At 44.0% G+C, this 14,449-nt stretch overlaps 1 protein-coding gene across 1 annotated transcript in view; it reads left to right on the top strand.

The window, feature by feature from the left end:
- Positions 1–14,449, top strand: part of LOC310786214 (meprin A subunit beta-like) — a gene marked incomplete at both ends in the record, with an annotated part of 58,498 nt that overhangs the window by 24,857 nt on the left and 19,192 nt on the right. Inside the window, 2 exons of the mRNA XM_083647383.1 lie at positions 342–518; positions 625–851. Coding sequence (XP_083503509.1) covers positions 342–518; positions 625–851 — 404 coding nt within the window. The remainder of the gene's footprint in view (positions 1–341; positions 519–624; positions 852–14,449) is intronic.

Here is a 14,449-nt window from a genome sequence, read left to right as displayed (position 1 = left end):
TCTGATCTGAGAAGATTTTGGCTTCAATAGACCATACAGGGAGGAGATAGGGACGCGTTCTCCATATTTCTTATATCTCAATGGTTTGAACGTGTGTAACTTTGGCCTTGTAGAGTGTGTTGTACTGTCGCTAAAAAAGAGTAACTGCTAGTAGCAGTACACACTGCGAGTAACTTGGTCCATGGACTTTCGGGGACTTGTTGACTGTGTTGCTCGCAGTCTAGATGCATGGTCAGAGTATTCAGTTAAACTTGTTTCAGCTGTATTGTTCAAAGAGTTATTTTCTACTGTTGAGAATAAAATAGCATCAATTATGACGACAATTGGCCTGTCTCTCCCAGATACAGAGCACCTTTGGGACAACCCCACGAAGTTGGGCTGGCTAGTGGACGGGCCTGACGGCAGCCAATACTATCGCGGCCCAGGCTACGGGACATGGAGCTTCCTCACCCACAGTAGGCTGAGGAGCAGGAACTTCATCAAAGGAGACCGCGCCTTCTTCCTCCTCAGTCTGGAGGGTATGGAATCACACTCATGGTTTTTGAGATGGGAGAAAACAGTTAGCGCAGTATGAATGTGCAGTGATCTTCAGAACGTGTTCAACCACTTCCCACCTTCCCCCAGATATCTCTGAACTGCTGATACCCCAGCCTCTCCCCAGCTCAGCAGTCCATGGAGATGACTACCTGCTGAAGGGTGCTGCTGAAGAGTTACCCCAGGGGTCTACTAGTAACGCCGCGGTGGTGACAGCAGTCACAGTGTCTGTAGCAGTAGCCATATTGGTGGTTGGCATGCTGATCGGACTGAACGCCTGGAGGGGAAGAGGGAGGAAACAGCAGGAGACCGGCCAAGTGATCATACAGTCCAAACACACTCGTTGCTAGCAGAGCTTCGCAAAGGTAGTGAGCACACTCACCAAATAAGAATAAAATGCAGGTGCACGGCACAAGAGTAACAATCAAAAACAAGGGATGCCAGCACTCGATGAATGTCCTTTCAAGGTTTTTAATCCGTCATCAAGACCTGCACAACGGACGTTTCAGCCCACAGGCCTTCCACAACGCTGAAGTTGTGACATGTCACAACGCTGAAGAAGGCCTGTGGGCTGAAACGTCCGTTGTGCAGGTCTTGATGACGGATTAAAAACCTTGAAAGGACATTCATGGAGTGCTGGCATCCCTTGGTTTTGGAAGTGATCATACAGGACATGCCTGGATTCCTGTGCCTGAGTGTGAGTTAACTACCTAGGATCAATACAAATCTGCCAGAAGGGCTCTACACAGACAGGACAGGTGAAATGGACATAGGGTTGAATCTTATTGATCCAATATCGCTACCGTTTAACTACCGTATGGTAGTTAAACCTCAAATATACAGTCATCTACAGTAGTCCTATTTATACAGTACTGTGTAGCCCAGGGGTTCCCAACCTTGTTTGGCTTGTGACCCCCACTTTGATGTCACAAAAATCTAGGGACCCCAGACATTCAAATTTCGGTACATCGGCAATATCATCAGTGACATCATCATTGAACTTTATTTTCAGAATTCTGACTTTATTCTCAGAATCCTGACTTAAACTCAGAACTCGAATACATGTTTCACGTGTAGCCCTAATCCTATTCGGTAGTTTTGAAATTGTGTGTAAAAAAAAAAAAAAAACATTCAGGCGACCCCATTTGAATTCCAGGCGATCCCACTTGGGGTCGCGATCGCAAGGTTGGGAACCACTGGAGCAGCCCTGGTGTGATCAGTAACAGCATTATAAGATATCATAAACACAACATAACTCAATGGGATCTGCTGTGATTTCTTTACCACTCAGCAGTGTTTTTCTCCTGGATGTTACAATGGATCACAATGGGGGAATTTAATGTGTTTTAGCAACAGACACTAAATAAATCAATAAAGGTTAGGAATCATCATTATGCTTATTGTTATCTACTTTCATATTTGATTATAAACCTGGTAAGTACTTCAACCGTCAACCGTGGCTGTTTTAAATGTGCTATATGGGCCGCGCATGGCCGAGCTGCGTATGCGAGCTGCAGGGCGGGCGAGCGAATTGAGCGCGCGAGATACCTAGTAGTTAAACTTTGCCTTGCCTTTATGAAACCAACTGTATCATTAACAGTGCTTTTATCAGTTTGGACTAAGTTTATTAGATGTCTCTCCAGACGGCAGAAAGATGAATTTAAAATAGAATTACATGAATCACATTTTATTGTGATTGTAATCGCTCTTCCAAGCCAAAGCAATTGGGGTCAATTTCATCTTTGTATGGCATTTTCAAGCAGTCAAGAATGTATTGTGCCTCAGCCTCCAAAAATGATGAACACACTGTCAGTGTGTTCAGTTTGTGTGAGATGACTCAATGCGTGTCGCTATTCCCTATTTCATTACAGGAAAACCAGCCAGGCCATTCACCATCCTCAGTCAACACTGCATAATCTGCCCTGATCAAGGGAACAAGTCCACAACACTGACCAAACAGAAAGTCCTGTATAATACTAGAGAGCAAAATGATTTTCACAACATGTTTGAAATAAAATCTTTGAACACAAGAGCACGATACGCCGTAATGACAGAAATGATCCTGTTTCGGTCCATTTTAATGATATGAGACATGACATACATGTATCTACACTTCGTTTCTATGGTCTAGAAAAACTAAGGGTGCCACCTAGAGGAGGTGACATGGATCTGCTTTTGAAAAGAAGAGAAGTTTATTGGATTTTTACTTTGCAGACTTTAGCTCCTAAGGGTCTTAATGATGAGATGTTACTCAATGTGATGTTGTAATCTGTGGATTGACCTTGCAACTTTCCCTGAGTGATATGTATTGTGTATTGTGAATTATTGTTGTTGTTGGCTATAAGCTATAATGTTACATCCAATTTGGAATTTTATTCATGTGATATGTATTGATGGAATATTTTCTACATGTATACTCTGAAAAGGTTATCTATTTATTGTTAATTATTGTTGTTGTTGTTGGCTGTATGTAGGCTATAATGTTTCATCTAGCCACACCCACTCACTGTTCCCTAATCAAGCTCACCTGAGCAATTTTCAGGGTGTGGCCAGCCTGTATATATACCTCACTGACATGAGTCAGTCTTTTAAAACCTGATGAAGGTCTAGCACCGAAACGTTGTTTCCCTATTTGTCTTCTAATAAAGAGTTTACCAGTAAGGTCAGTGTCTTGCGGGATTTTCTCTACTCCTGAAATAAAATCTTTGACAGCATTCACGTTCTAATCCAAAAAGGTTCATAGTGTCTATACTTTACTTAGATTGTTAGGTTTTCCTTAATATCAGACACAGGTTTTTGTTCCTACCTGACATGTTTCGACGGTAATACTTCCGTCTTCTTCAGAGGTGTACCTCTGAGAGGTACACCTCTGAGAGGTACACCTCTGAAGAAGACGGAAGTATTACCGTCGAAACATGTCAGGTAGGAACAAAAACCTGTGTCTGATATAAAGGAAAACCTAACAATCTAAGCATTCACGTTCATCTCATGTATTCACCTCATGACTGGTTTGTTACCAGTCTTACATTAACCCTATGAATTACTCAGACTATTGATAGTATTCTGTTACATCACCACACGGCCATCTTAGTAGGGAAATAACAGGTGATTGTAATCAATTTGACAGGTGATTACAATCAAGTGACACAAACCAGTGAGCTGTGTGAGCCAATGAGCTGTGTTTATTCTAGCGCCCTATAGAGGGTATGCACACCCACTGGAACACGCCCCCTCAATCGGGAACGAGTGTCAAAATGAGTGTCAAGTTCCTCCCTGAGCAGCAGGTGTCAGTTATCTAGGCTGATTACTGCATTCAAGCTCAGTCTTGCTGTGACTCAGTGGGCGTGACCCCACAGTGACTTCTGCCTCTGTGACATCACATGCATACCCTCGATAGACGGTTTTAACTTGACAACAAAAACATTCTAAATTGAACCCCCGCTCACTTCCTGTTGCAGTGTTTGCTATGGACATAAAAGAAAAAAAAACATTAAAGTGCAGGACTGACCATTCCGTGAAAACCGTCTCTACAGCTGAGCAGCGAAAACCAAAGTAACGATGTCGAGTGAATATTTCTGCAGTTTGCCGAATGCTGAGAAAAAGGAAGTGCTGTGGGGTTGCGCTCTGGTGAAAACCGTCTATAGGAAAATGCTTGTGACATCATGGGAATACTATGAATAGGTACAAAGCATTCAAAGTTCATCAATCATGTGGATGTCTTTTCATGCTTAATTGCTTGATAATTCTGTTGATTATCAAAGCATAAATAAATACCTGTTTGTGGACCTGCTTTGCCACCACACACACTGGGACTGTTTGTTCTTATAGGCTTTCAGCAGGGCAGACTAGTGTGTGTGTGTGTGTGTGTGTGTGTGTGTGTGTGTGTGTGTGGGGGGGGGGGGGGGGGGTGTACATTAGATATCTATAATGCATTTTGATATGGTGCGAACTACATTCACTTTTTATATTTTAAATGTATTCTAACAAAATGATTAAACTAAAACTCCCTTCCTATCAAATGTATGTAATACTAACATGGGGGTGCTGTCTTGACGATACTCATGATCCTCTTTAGTTTATAATCAGGTAATTTGCTGTGGCCTACATGGACAATTCCTGAGAGGGTTCTTCATTCACTTGGAAAGTCTGCTCGGAGTGTAGCACCACTAGTAGCCACAACGAGGCACCACATACTCACTATTACTGATAATGTGACACCTCCACTGGAAGCTTGTGTGTCTCTATCAAATGGCTTACTACAGTAATAGTAAATGGAAGAAGAAGGTACTGGAAAAGTGTGTGACACTGTTGAGCAATATATTTGAAATAATATGTAATATTCCCCTCACCTAGAATCACATGGAAAGAAAAAAGAGATTCATAAGCAATGGTAGTTTAGTCATGATTCATGATTTAATCAGGATCTTACCAGAAAAAGACAATTCTTTAACTTCAATTGTTATTAATACAGCTTATAGATGTACATTGAGTGGTCAGCCTGCGATGTTGAGTCATATTCAATCCCCATTGACATAATGTTCTGTATTAACATTGGCATTAATGGACAGCACGGTAGCTCAGTGGTTAGCGCTGTTACCTCACAGCAAGAAGGTCATGGGTTCGAACCCCGGTCTGTCCCAGGTCCTTTCTGTGTGGAATTTGCATGTTCTCCCCGTGTTTGTGTGGGTTTTCTCCCACCATCAAAGACATGTAGGTGTCAGTGTGTGTGAGGGACAGCAGTTGGAAATTAGCCATCTGGCTAACACTAGCACATTTACAGTAATGTTCATTAATGTGCATTGTCCCTCAAATAATAATAATCATAATAATAAATATAGTAACATTATTAAGAATCACAACCCTTCGAATTACAGGTCACAAGGAGCAGGCAATTCAACAGTAACAAGATATGGGAGAGTATGAGTTGTTGTACAGAAAACTTTAGAACGAGAGAGCAATATGCCACAAGCAACAGAATTGGAATAATGTCTTCCAGGTTAACAATTTTCATGTCAAAATAGGGAAAAGAGTTAATGTTGCATGTTTCCCAAAGAAGTGTATTCTTGTCAGGGGGGAAAGCCAATTTGATACAAAATGTCTCATTGAAGCCCATGATAATGGGCAATAATCAACATATTTTTTTGCATATTTATGTAGAATATCATGAAGTTGCATTGGGATTAATGGCTCTAAACCTGCTTGTGACCATAATTCTGTTTAGTGCTTTGTAATTCTGGCTGAACAAATTGAACTATTATTGTTAAAAACATTGGTATTCGCATTTGTATTACTATTAGTATCGTATGGGTGGTGGTGGTAGTAGTTGTAGTAGTAGTAGTAGTAGTAGTAGTAGTAGTAGTATTTATGAAAGAAGGATTGTTTTAGTGTAGGAGAGTGATGATTATTAAGTAGAGAAGAATCAAAACAGCTGAGGGCTTCAGATTATCTTCTGCTAGTGTCCACTTGAGGGCGCAGCATTCACAGAGTAGCACATGTTCCAGCAATTAGAATTCTAGCACTCCAGGTAAATGCGCGCACACACACACACACACACACACACGCACGCACGCACGCACGCACGCACGCACGCACGCACGCACGCACGCACGCACGCACGCACGCACACACACACACACACACACACACACACACACACACACACACACACAGAGACGTATTATTATTATTATTAATATTATTATTAGTAGTAGTAGTAGCCTCGTAGTATTAGTAGTATTATATCCTTCTCTACACTACAGTCGAGTATCTGTGTCCATTGCAAAGAAAAACAAGTTACCTTACCAGCAGTCGTAAACTGAATGAATTCACCACAAAAAGTGTGGTGAATAGTATTTGCTAGTGAGTGTTCATATTTCCCATCGTTCCCATTTGACATGAATGCATCATGACTTGATAATAGCAGAGCTCATTCCTAGCTGCGTCAAACTAACCAGCGTTAGCTAGAATATTACCAGAAGTTATTCAATTTTGCTTTCAAAATAAAAGCATACACTTGCTCACTTGTGCTGTGTATTTAATATTTATATTCAAGATTCAAGATTCTTTAATAGTCATAGTGAGTGAACATATTACAAATGGTGAATTTGTTTTTGTGCAGTATGCAGCGCAGCGATCAAAGCAATACCAAAATATTGAGCAGACAGGAAGACAATCTTCAAATTATAAATGATAAAGTGCAAAGTAAAATACCTTTAAAGTGACATAGTGGGGTCCATTTAAATGTCCATGTAATAAGTCCATGTAAAATGTCCAGTAAGTCTTTAATGTCATGTCCGTGGGATAATGTCCATGTAAAATGCCCATGTAAAAGTCCATGAGTAAGATGTCAAGTAATTAAGTCCGTGTCTGTGGGATAATGTTCATGGGGGGACCCCAGTCATTGCAGAGCCAGGGGGGGAAGGAGTGACAAAGTCCTGATTTGTACAGGCTTTCAGGTCTCATTGAGGAGGCGGATAGCAGTTGGGTAGAAGCTGTCCCTGTGACGGGAGGTTCTGGTACTGCAAGACATTATGCCATGGAGGAGGACCCTGAAGAGTTTATGTCCTGGATGGCTGGGGTCACCATCATTTTCTCAAACCGCTTTAGCATCCTGGCAGTGTGTAGGTCCTGAATGGATGACAGGCTGCACCCGACCACCTTTTCAGTTTGGCAGATGATGCGCTGCAGTCTGGAGATGGAGATATGGCAAGCACTGGGTATTTCAGTTGTGGATTATTCAGGCTGCCTTGACACTGGTTCTCCTGTAACCTTTATGAACAACTCTGCTAATTATGGGATAAAGTAATTATAATTTTGATTTCCGTTTATATTTGTGGTAATTGGCCTTATGATGAGCACTGACTGGAAGTCGTAGTTTACCCGTTATTTACCATTGCATTAATGGTTAAACATTACTTTTTCTAAGACAGAGTTTCACCCATTACAGATTCCTCCTCAAAAAAAATATATAGCCTATATATTTGTTTCTTTTAGCGGGTATATTCATCCAAACGTCGCAACACACGAACAGACTCGTCAATACGGGTTTTATTTTGAAGGTTGTAACCGGACGTGGTGTGTTTTGACAGTAGCAGGTACCTACCTAGCTTGACACTGGTCTAGAAGGAGTGTCTCCTCGTTGACTGCAGCAGGGCGACCGCAATCTGGGCAACATGGGAGCCGCTGTGGGATTTATTCTATACGGATACTGAGAAGAAGCGCTGGCCTGGGAAGATGGCAGAGAGGTGAGTGTGAAGGCAGACATGCTGTTTGATCTGAAAGCACAGCCCCGAGCCAAGCCAGGCTAACAGCGGCTGGTTCGGTCGCTGTGGTGAATGAAGCGGGTAGCTAGCTCTGCACTCTTTCGCTCACGCCAGTGACGCCAATATTCAACATTTTACAGAATGAAACATGACATATATTCTGGCTTGTTTTGGTGGTTTCAGCTGTTGGCTCGGTCATTTCTGTGGTGGGTTATTGATCAAGGTGGATGGTGGTGGTCGTTAGGTGGAAGGTTGTACAGGGCTGCTGGATGGTGCTGATGCTGTTGCACCTGTCGGGTTGAATCCCCGTCTCTCCTCCTCGTCTTTGCTGGAATGCAGCTAACCTGCTCATGTTAGCTGTATGCTAGCAGCTAACCCACTGATGGACCCGTCATCATCGCTGTGGGCTCATGCTTGGCTGGCTAGGTTATCCAGATCCTCCCTCACAGGCAGGCAGCATCCCTGCTCATGATGGGTGGAGTGGAGGCACCTCCCTCCCAGGAGGAGAGCCTCACACGCTGCCCGGCTAGTCTACCTACGGATGGGCAATATATCAATATTATATCAATATTGGGATATGAGACTAGACATTTTGGGTATCATAATACCGTGATATGGCACAAGTGTTGTCTTTTCCTGGTTTTAAAGGCTGCATTACAGTAAAGTGGTGTAATGTTCTGAACTTAGGTTACCAGACTGTTCTAGCTGTTACCCACTAGTCATTAGATCCGCATTACTGATGATTATTTATTAAAAAAATCTCATAGTCAAAAATCTCACAGTCACTCAGGGAAGGAAACCCCGTCTTTGCATTTGATCTTGATCCCAGTTTTGTTTTAATCAAATAGAAATTAGCAAGCATCAAGCACTCATTTCTAGGGTGGAGACTCTGGAGACGATGTGCCATGGACACACTTTTCTTTGGGGTGGGACCAAAACTGATGCTGAAATTCGGCACTGCACGCTCCAAGGTTGAAGTCGATCGGATGAACCGTTCTCGACCGCTGCACGACCTCGCCCGCTGCACGACCTCGCCCGCTGCACGACCTCGCCCGCTGCATGACCTCGCCCGCCGCATGACCTCGCCCGCCGCACGACCTCGCCCACTCAACTGTTGAGCAATTGTGGGTCGCCCTCAACTGTTGAGCAATTGTGGGTCGCCGCCGCGCCTACTGCCGGACAATTACATTACTAAGAGAGATTATAATAAGTACATACAGGGCACGCATACGGATACGCACGCATATAATCTCCAAGTATAGTAGTAGGACGTGCTTGTGACTTCTCATACATGGCTTTGTCTTGTCTTACAGCTGAAGATTTAGGCCACTTCATAGAAAACACAGAGATATAACAGTATTGTTTATCGCCATTCAGCCTAAAAATACAGAGATATGATTTTTGGTCCCTATCGGCTAACCCTATCATACACACACTACACTACCCCACTAACGTTACGTTCTTAACCCCATGTTATGTAGCGCTGTAAAGCCTAATATGATGAACAGTGTTACACATTACTCACTCGGTCTTTGCTCGGTCTTTGACCTGATGCGTGCCGTTCTCTCACGCATGGAGGGCAGCACCACACGCTAAAGTGCATTATTAACATTCAGGTCATTTAATGTGGCCTGGCCTTGCTTATCGGCAAATATATGTACAACATAAAACATGACTTACAACATTTTTTTGAATCGGGAGCTTTGCTCCGCGGGACTTGGTGGCAGCACACAAAATAAAAGTATGACTACTGTACTTCAGTGGGCACAAAAATCAAAGGTGGGCATTTGATTAGATAAGTGCTGTTTTGAGGGATTGGATGTATGCTGAATTGAAGAGTGGGTCCAATTAATGTCAGTGGTTCTCAAAGTGGGGTCCCCAGTGGTCCTTGAGGGCGTTCCAGGGGGTCCCCCCCCAGCAGAAATTCCATCCATAAGTGACACAATGCCAGAATGTATGATGATTTACTACATGGGTTTCATACACTCGCAAAATCGCACGCAAAAATCATATCAGATGGGAGACACTGGGACAAAATCTTATCAAATGGGGGTCCAAAGTCGAATTAGTGTCAGTTTTGGGGTCCTTGACATGAAAAAGTTTGAGAACCACTGTCTTAAGTCATGTTCTGCCAGGGACAGGTCATGTCCGTCCGTCCCCCCCCCCCCCCCCCCCCCCCCTCCGATGTGTCTGGCGTTACGCTCTGTCCTGACTGAGGAGAGGGAACGGCACGGATCGGAGCTAAAACGAGCCGATTACCTTCCCAGCTCCAGGTTATGTAGCGTGCAAAGCCTGTTATGTCAAAACGTTGTACATTTCTCATTCAGTCTATTGCCTGTGACGCTGCTGTATGGGTGGCATGTAGAATATAACAGACCATGCCAGTTCTTCCCCAACAGCAAGCTCATTATCCTACGTTAATAATTGATGGCTGTTAAATTTGTGTTGCGGGGGTCATTCAACCCTACTGTATGTAAATCACTGCAGTTTTTGCCCAGAGGGCTTTGAAGTATTATGCAAACCAATTCATGTTGATCATCAGACTATCAAGCAGGTCTGGGGCTAAACCGTCACGGATGGCGAGTAGATACACTATTATCATTTAGCAGTTGGGGTCAAAGTGGAACAGGGACTCATGACTGACAATGACAATATATGACTATTTGGCCAGTGGTGATCAATTATTAGATGTAGTAGGTCACCAAACCATCAATCTCATTCTGGGAACGCAGAGTCTATCAGTCTGACGACTAATAAAGCTGCGTTCACACCGACCTATTGAAGTTTTTCGATGGCATCGAGTTTACATACAAAGTCAATGCAAACGAGCGATTGAGCGTATATTCGCCCGGGAGAAAAATCGCTGGGCGTCCGAGCGACAGAGACAGAGTGATAGGGAGAAAATTCGCTCATCGCCCGAGATGAAATATCCCAACTCGAGCGAAATTACGCTGGCATCAGTCGCTCGCTGTTCAACGCTGATTGGCTGCCATGTGAGAGTGAGTCAAGGATCACACTGGCTTGCAACAAACCGCTGGTTTATTGTGTGGCAACAACCCGCATTGACAGCCAGGCGCGCGGGAAGCTATCTCCCACAAGCGCGCCGCGCCGCGCCGAGCACTTTGCGCGTGCACGTGTGAGGTGCGTGCGCGTGCACGTGCGAGGTGCGAGCACACGCAAAGTGCGCTGCGCGGCGCGGCCTTGTGCGAGCATGCTGCGTGAAGTTGGCACTTGTAGCCTAATGCACATTGTCTTAAAACTTGAATGGAATCAGGGGTGCCGATTTCTGTCTGTGCCAGTGCGTGCCCATGCTTGCGCATGCCCGTCGCCCAACCCATCCCCCGATAAAGCGATAAAGCTGTAGTGACGCAAACGCACCATAGGAGATTTAACAGCGACCTACACACACACACACACACACACACACACTTCACACACCACTTCAGTTCGACAGAATAGGAACAAGCGACCGAAGCATGCTGTAAACCACACTCATCTCAACAACATAGAACATGAACAGCGTCAGCATCAGCGACCGACCCACACAGACACATTGATTGAGACATCAAAAGTTTTAACCAACATTATAACATACACCACTACACCTCACCTGGAACTGGAAGTCGTAGGCTACTCGTCACGGTTGCACTGGTGGTGGTGGAAAACGCACTAGGTTTTGTGATCAAAAATCTCCTCATTTTGTTTTGGCTACTTGTGTTGAGATGTGTCAGTCTGTCACTCTCTCTCTGATACCGCTCAATGCACAAGTGTGTTTACTCACTACGTCAGCAGGGTCACATAGAGTGCACTGACTCATGCAGCCAATCAGATTGGGCTATGTTTTGATCAACTCGTTTTGTAACCCGGGGCCGCCAGCGGGCCTTGGGTGGGTGGAGTTTGCTATCAAATCAATGTAAAGAGACTCGACCCCGCCCAGCCACAGCCTAGAGCCCAGAGCAGAGCACCCACGGGGAAATGAGGGGAGAGAGAGAGAGAGAGAGAGAGAGAGAGAGAGAGAGAGAGAGAGAGAGAGAGAGAGAGAGAGAGAGAGAGAGAGAGAGAGAGAGAGAGAGAGAGAGAGAGAGAGAGAGAGAGAGAGAGAGAGAGAGAGAGAGAGAGAGAGAGAGATGCCTGTGACGCCTGTGACAGTCACTGAAGTTTCGCCAAATGAGGGTGGGGCTGCTGGGGGGGGCTGCGTCAGGAAGGTGCAGGGGCTGAGGCCGCCACCAGGGGGGGCTGCAGCCCCGGCAGCTCCCCACTTCCAGCGCGGTTGTTGACAGCTGATTGACAGGCTGACATGAAGTGAAGTCTGTACTACCGGTATAGAGCTCGCATTAGGAGCACGCTGATAGGCTTAGCTTGTAAACAACGACGGTGGCTTGTAGTGGACAAATATCATGACATTGCGTAACGTTATAGCCCCCAGATGTCCGTCAATTATTGTGCCTTTTGACGAGCGATTTAAACACAGCGACAGAGCGATTCCAAAGGGTTCAGTCGAGCGACAGAGAGAAAACTAAATATCTCGGTGTGAACACAGCTTAAGAGGGGGTTTCTGGTGTAGAGCGGGCGCCCGCGCCAAGACTTGCGCAAGAATGGAGTTGGAGTTGATCGATAGACACTTTTTGCAGGTGTTTTGGGTCCAGACGACATTTGGGCTAACCTTGTGTCCTCTAGAGAGAGAGTGGCGTCAGCTGAGGACCAAAATGCGTGACTCATTAGCCAATGAACAGCCAGGAATGGGCCTCGCGCTACTTTTGAATGCTAAAATAAAGCTGATTCAGTTTGATTCAAGAAAAAGAAAAAACTTTCAGAGTACAACACAAACTGTCCATTTTGCTGCAACTCGACAGCGCTGCTTAATCCAGGACCTTACCTCCTGGAACTCTTGAGAGTAAAAAAGTGGTCCATTGGAGTGAATGGAGATGTCGCAACTCTTCTTACACGGCTCTGGGCTAATCTATAGGAACAGATCATATGAGACGTGGGAATGTAAACAATGACGGTAGAGGAAGTCTTGGCGCAGAACGTCAGAAACCTCTGAAATATCGGACGTCTGTCCCAGAGTCTTATTAGTCGTCAGACTGATAGACTCTGGGTGCCCCAGATTGCAAAACTATTATCACAGGAACATTTGTCCCAAGATGTTCAGTGGGCAAAAACGGGAATTGGACATGATGTGAGTCGTTCTAAGTTGACTTTGTCGACAATGTCGACCTGCGGACTGGTTGCTCTTTATGGAGGAAGGCTTCACAGTTCACACAGAAGTTGGCATGAAGATCTCCCCCAATGTTTAACATTGGTCTCCTTTGTACTCCAGAGGCAAGTAGTGTAAACGTTAGGGGTGGGGGAAAAAATCGATACACCACAGTATCGCGATATTTTGCCTGACGATATTGTATCGATATTTGGACGCCAAGTATCGATATTGCAAAAAAAAAAAAAATTTTTTTTTTTTTTTTTTTTTGCAGGCCATGCCAGGCCACCGGGCTACTATAAACTTTAGTTCCAAGGCCAGCAGTAAACAAACGGTAGCATATTTTCATTTTGTTTTAACAGTAACAGTTTTGTCATAACAGTCATTTACAAATTCCCCAGTTACTGAATGGGCTGCACAAAATGTTTTGTGTAAGTGAAGTGAAGTTGCAAAAACTACATACATTAAGTACAGTAGTCCACACACACATCCAGTTAAGGTGGACTGTAAGTAGACTGTAACAAACAGTTCAGTTTGTCAGGTGCATGCAACTATGACATGACTTTATGAAAGTTGTTGGTCTGTCTACTTGATAATGTTGCTGCAATAAAATGGTTGAAGTCAGATGTACAGACTGAAAAATTGTTCTTATATAAACCAGATGTTGACAAAGTTTTCCTTTGGGGACATCATTTGCAGTTGAAAAAGTAAGAAATCGCAATATATCGAAATATCGCAATATTCAATATATCGCAATATCGATATATCGCAATATCGAAAATATCGCAGTATCGCAATACTATCGTATCGTGACTCAAGTATCGTTTCAGTATCGTATCGTGGGCATCTGGTGATTCCCACCCCTAGTAAACGTGAATGGATGACAGCGACATCTTGAGACCGTCTTGGCATTTGCGTGAAAGGTACATGATGCCAATAGCTTTGTTTTTAAATGTTACAGTGTTTTAAGGTGGCTTTTTCCCTTTGATGTTATATTTAAAGATCCCCTAAAGTCAGAAAGCAGTTAGTCTTCTCGCTCCTTCAGTTGGATGTCTGAGCTTCTCTGTGCAGAATGACGTCTGTGCAGAGTTTGACACTAGAAGACTGTTTCTACAATCGTCTGCTGAAGGTGGAAAGCTTCTCTGAGCTCACTGAAAAGGCCATTTTCAACCAGCATGATTCGTGACGTCACGAATACTGGAGCCAATCGCTGTCCAGTATTCGGGCCCCTGTTGTATGCTGTGATTGGCTACTTATGTTCTAGATAACCCTAATTGGTTGCTTTGGAATTTTTAATGAGGCAGAAGGAGGGGGAATCATTTTAAGGATTTTAATAAGAGAATTAAACTTTTTGTTGGGGGAAAAACCATCAGACACAAATTATTATCCAAAGTATTTTATATACTGTCCATCTTAAAACGTCACTTTATGTGACGTCTCTCTTTAGGTCTTTTAT

This window comes from Poromitra crassiceps, assembly GCF_964638095.1.
Source record: "Poromitra crassiceps genome assembly, chromosome: 12".
Lineage (NCBI taxonomy): Eukaryota > Metazoa > Chordata > Actinopteri > Beryciformes > Melamphaidae > Poromitra > Poromitra crassiceps.
This window is presented reverse-complemented; position numbering and strand designations above follow the sequence as displayed.